Source organism: Coturnix japonica, linkage group LGE22C19W28_E50C23, assembly GCF_001577835.2.
Source record: "Coturnix japonica isolate 7356 linkage group LGE22C19W28_E50C23, Coturnix japonica 2.1, whole genome shotgun sequence".
NCBI lineage: Eukaryota > Metazoa > Chordata > Aves > Galliformes > Phasianidae > Coturnix > Coturnix japonica.
In genome coordinates, this window is record NC_029544.1 from 810,082 (window position 1) to 813,299 (window position 3,218).

At 64.5% G+C, this 3,218-nt stretch overlaps 2 protein-coding genes across 2 annotated transcripts in view; one reads left to right on the plus strand and one right to left on the minus strand.

Moving 5' to 3' along the window:
- The window catches only part of PMEL (premelanosome protein), a 4,756-nt gene extending 2,212 nt beyond the window's left edge, over nt 1–2,544 (minus strand). The window contains exons 1-7 of the mRNA XM_032441057.1: nt 2,424–2,544; nt 1,697–1,831; nt 1,469–1,615; nt 1,248–1,388; nt 1,014–1,175; nt 305–940; nt 17–205 (exon numbers count right to left, since the gene is read on the minus strand). Of these exons, the coding sequence (XP_032296948.1) occupies nt 17–205; nt 305–940; nt 1,014–1,175; nt 1,248–1,388; nt 1,469–1,615; nt 1,697–1,831; nt 2,424–2,487 (1,474 nt within the window). The 5' untranslated portion in view covers nt 2,488–2,544. The remainder of the gene's footprint in view (nt 1–16; nt 206–304; nt 941–1,013; nt 1,176–1,247; nt 1,389–1,468; nt 1,616–1,696; nt 1,832–2,423) is intronic.
- Nucleotides 2,545–2,640: 96 nt separating this feature from the next.
- CDK2 (cyclin dependent kinase 2) overlaps nt 2,641–3,218 on the plus strand; it is a 4,967-nt gene continuing 4,389 nt past the window's right edge. The window contains exon 1 of the mRNA XM_015886918.2: nt 2,641–2,682. Within this exon, the coding sequence (XP_015742404.2) occupies nt 2,641–2,682 (42 nt within the window). The remainder of the gene's footprint in view (nt 2,683–3,218) is intronic.

The following is a 3,218-nucleotide window of genomic DNA, read 5'->3' on the forward strand; positions in this document are numbered from 1 at the left end:
GCTCCAGCTGTGGGATCTGCTATAGCTCCAGCTGTGGCTCCAGCTGTGGCTCCTGCCATGGATTGAGCTGTGGCTCCAGCCGTGGCATCTGCCATTATTCCAGCTGTGGAATCTGCTATGGTTCCAGCTGTGGCTCCAGCTGTTGGTCCAGCTGCATCCACTTCCACATCTGCAGCAGTGGCTCCAGGGGTGGCTGCCCCCACACCTACAGCAGGGAATAGGTATGGAGGAACCCAACCATTCCCTTGCAAGACCCCCAAGCCCAAAGCCCACCCCCCCTTTGTCCCATGGGAACAGCACCCACCTGCTGCCACGCTTCCCTCCACTGCTGTGGGGTCCACAGTGCCCGGAGCATCCCCACCTGAGGACACTGAGGTGGGGGACTGGGGGTCTGCAGTGGGGTCTGTATTGGCTGCTGCACCGGTGCTGAGCACTGGGTCAGGGATGGGCTCAGTGGCAGCGCTGTCTGAAGGCACAACCACCGAGACCCCCGTGGGTTCTGCTGGTGCTCCAGAGGCTGCGGGTGCTGCAGTGGTTCCGGGTGCTGTGGGGGTGCTGGGTGCTGCAGCAGTGCCGGATCCAGTGGGACCCACAGGCTGTGTAGCTGTAGGTCCCAAGGAGGGCACCGGCCCCGTGGTGGGATCCACAACAGGGGCTGCAGAGGTGCCGCAGGAGCCGAGTGGGATGGCTGCCTGCAGCACCAGGCGGGCAGCAAAGGAACCAGCCTGCAGGTAGGTGTGGGTGACGGTGGGGCTGCGGGAGATGAGCGTCCCACTCTGGTCCCCAAAGTCCCACGAATAGGAGATGTCAGCATCACGCAGGTAATGGCTGGGGTCGTGCAGCCTCACGTTGAAGGCCACGGGGTGGTTGAGTACGAAGCGCCCGCCGTCCCCTGTTGCCACTTCCAGCTGTGTCACATCCACTGCAATGGGCACCTGGTCTGGGGGACAAAGGGACAGCAATATGGGGACACTGTGCCCCACTGCCAGCCTGCCCACCCCATCACTGCCTACCTGTGATGCTGAACTGTGTGCTGGCGTGGCCGATGGGGATGAACTTCTGGCGGCCACGGTAATGATAAACCACCACCTCCATGGTGTAGGAGCCCAGGGCCACCCCATCCGTCCCTACTGTCAGCTTCGATGCTGCCCCATCCACCACCTGCCAGTAATGCCCTGTAGGGACCCCACAATCAGCCATGGGGACACCCCAGCAGTGCTGGGTGTGCAGCACGGAGCCGTCCTCACCCCACGTCCACCAGACATAGACGAATCTGCCTCGTTTGCCCCAGGAGCTGCGGGGAAAGGGCTGCCCGTCGGGGAAGACGCCATCGGAACCTTCAACCAGCTGCTCCGGGAACACCGGGTCTCCCTGCACCATGCGGGTGCCTGAAGGGAGGAGCACACGGTGAGTCGGGCATCGCTGAGCCTCCAGCTCTGCCTCCAGCCGAACCCCGAGCTGAGCCCACCGTTAACGGTGCAGTTCTGCTTCCAGACCACGCGGCCGTCGGGCAGCGCCCTCTGAGTGCTGGGGAAGCGCAGAGAGATGGAGAAGGTGGCTTTGGCACCGGCCATGGTGGGAGCGTCGTTGCTGATGTCGAAGGTGACATCGCCTCCTATCAAACACGGGGACAGCGGCTCAGGGAGCAGCTCTTGGCCGTCTGTCCCTATGTCCGTGTGTCCCCCTGCTCTCCCACCTCGCCAGCAGTCGCTTTGCTGCGCCGTCCCCTCCTTCCACGGGCGGTACCGAGTCGCATCCCAGCTCCTGAACGGCGTCGGGCGGCCACCCCACAGCGGACCCTGAACGGCACCGCGGTTCCGACCGCCGCCTCCTGTGGGGTAAAAAGGGACGGGGATGAGACGGCACCGAGCCGGGACCCCCCTGAGCTGGGACCCCCCTGAGCAGCCCCAGAGCCACGTGATGGGCTCAGGCTGCGGTGTGGGGCAAAGCCCATCACATGGCGCTGCCCAAAGCTGTTTCATGTGATGCTCAGCTGAGCTGCACAGTGGGGCTGGATGGGCTCAGAGCTCCCCCCGTGTCCCTTCTGTGCCCCACTGGCTGCAGCACTCCATCCCCATGGGGTCCCCACGGCACTGCATGTACACAGAGCGATGGGGGTCCCCGTGGGGTCCCCGTGTGCACAAAGCAATGGAGATGCTGCTCCCTCCCTTTATTGCAGACTCCCCACTCCAAGGGACGGGCTGAACCCAATGCTGGGGGGCCTCACACCCACCGCAGAGCCCACCCTGGGGCCGATTCTGCTCCAGGAGGCCCAATGCCACCACACACCCCTAACTCGTTCCCATTTGGGGTCCCACAGGGAACCTATGTCCACCCCACGGAGCCCACGGGCAGCCCACAACCAGGACCACCCCTCACACACCCCAGGTACCTGAAGACCCCCCCCCCGCAGCCCCACTTACGCTGCTGTGCCGTGGTCAGGGCCAGCAGTGCCGCCAGCAGCACGATGGCCCCGTGTAACCGCATCTTCTCTGCGCTCCGACTCCGAGAGAGGCAAAGGCAGCGGCTGCGGGGGGGATAAGAAGGGACCCTCTTTACATAACCCCACCCCACGGGACGGCCCCGGGGAGGGTCTGCGGGTGGACACGTGCGTGCACGTGTGGGCATGTGTGCGCGCACATGGGGACGGTCACACGGCTCCCCTGGCTCAGCTCGGAGCCTGTGGGTTGGGGGGGGGGGGTGAGACCCCCGGGAGGGGCTCAATGCAGCCATTGCCCTCCACTCACAGCACAGCAGTGCTGCAGGGAGCTGGGTTATGGGTGCGACACTGGGACCCCACTTAGGATGGGGCACGTTCATATAGGGACCCCCAGACTGCACCTACCCAAAGACCCCCCAGCTGTATGGGGGCACTCAGCCCCAAAGCTGGCCCCAGCCCATTGGTGATAGGTTGCTCACATGGGGCCATAAAGTGCTGCCCTCGTGTGCGTGGGACTGCAATGCTTGTGAGGCCACGCGTGCTGTGGGGACACAGTGCGTGGGTCTGCGTGTCTGACAGCGTGACCGTGGGGAGGGTGCTCACGGGACCGTTTGCCTGTGGACATCGTGTGTAGCACCGTGGGCGGCCTGCTAACAAACCGGGCTGAGTGTGGCTGCTCTGCTACCGGTGTCCTGGGAAAGGAAGGAAAGCGTGGACACAACCACGAACACCCCACGCGTGATCCGAGCAGCTCCCGCCCCGCGCCTGTCCCTTTAAG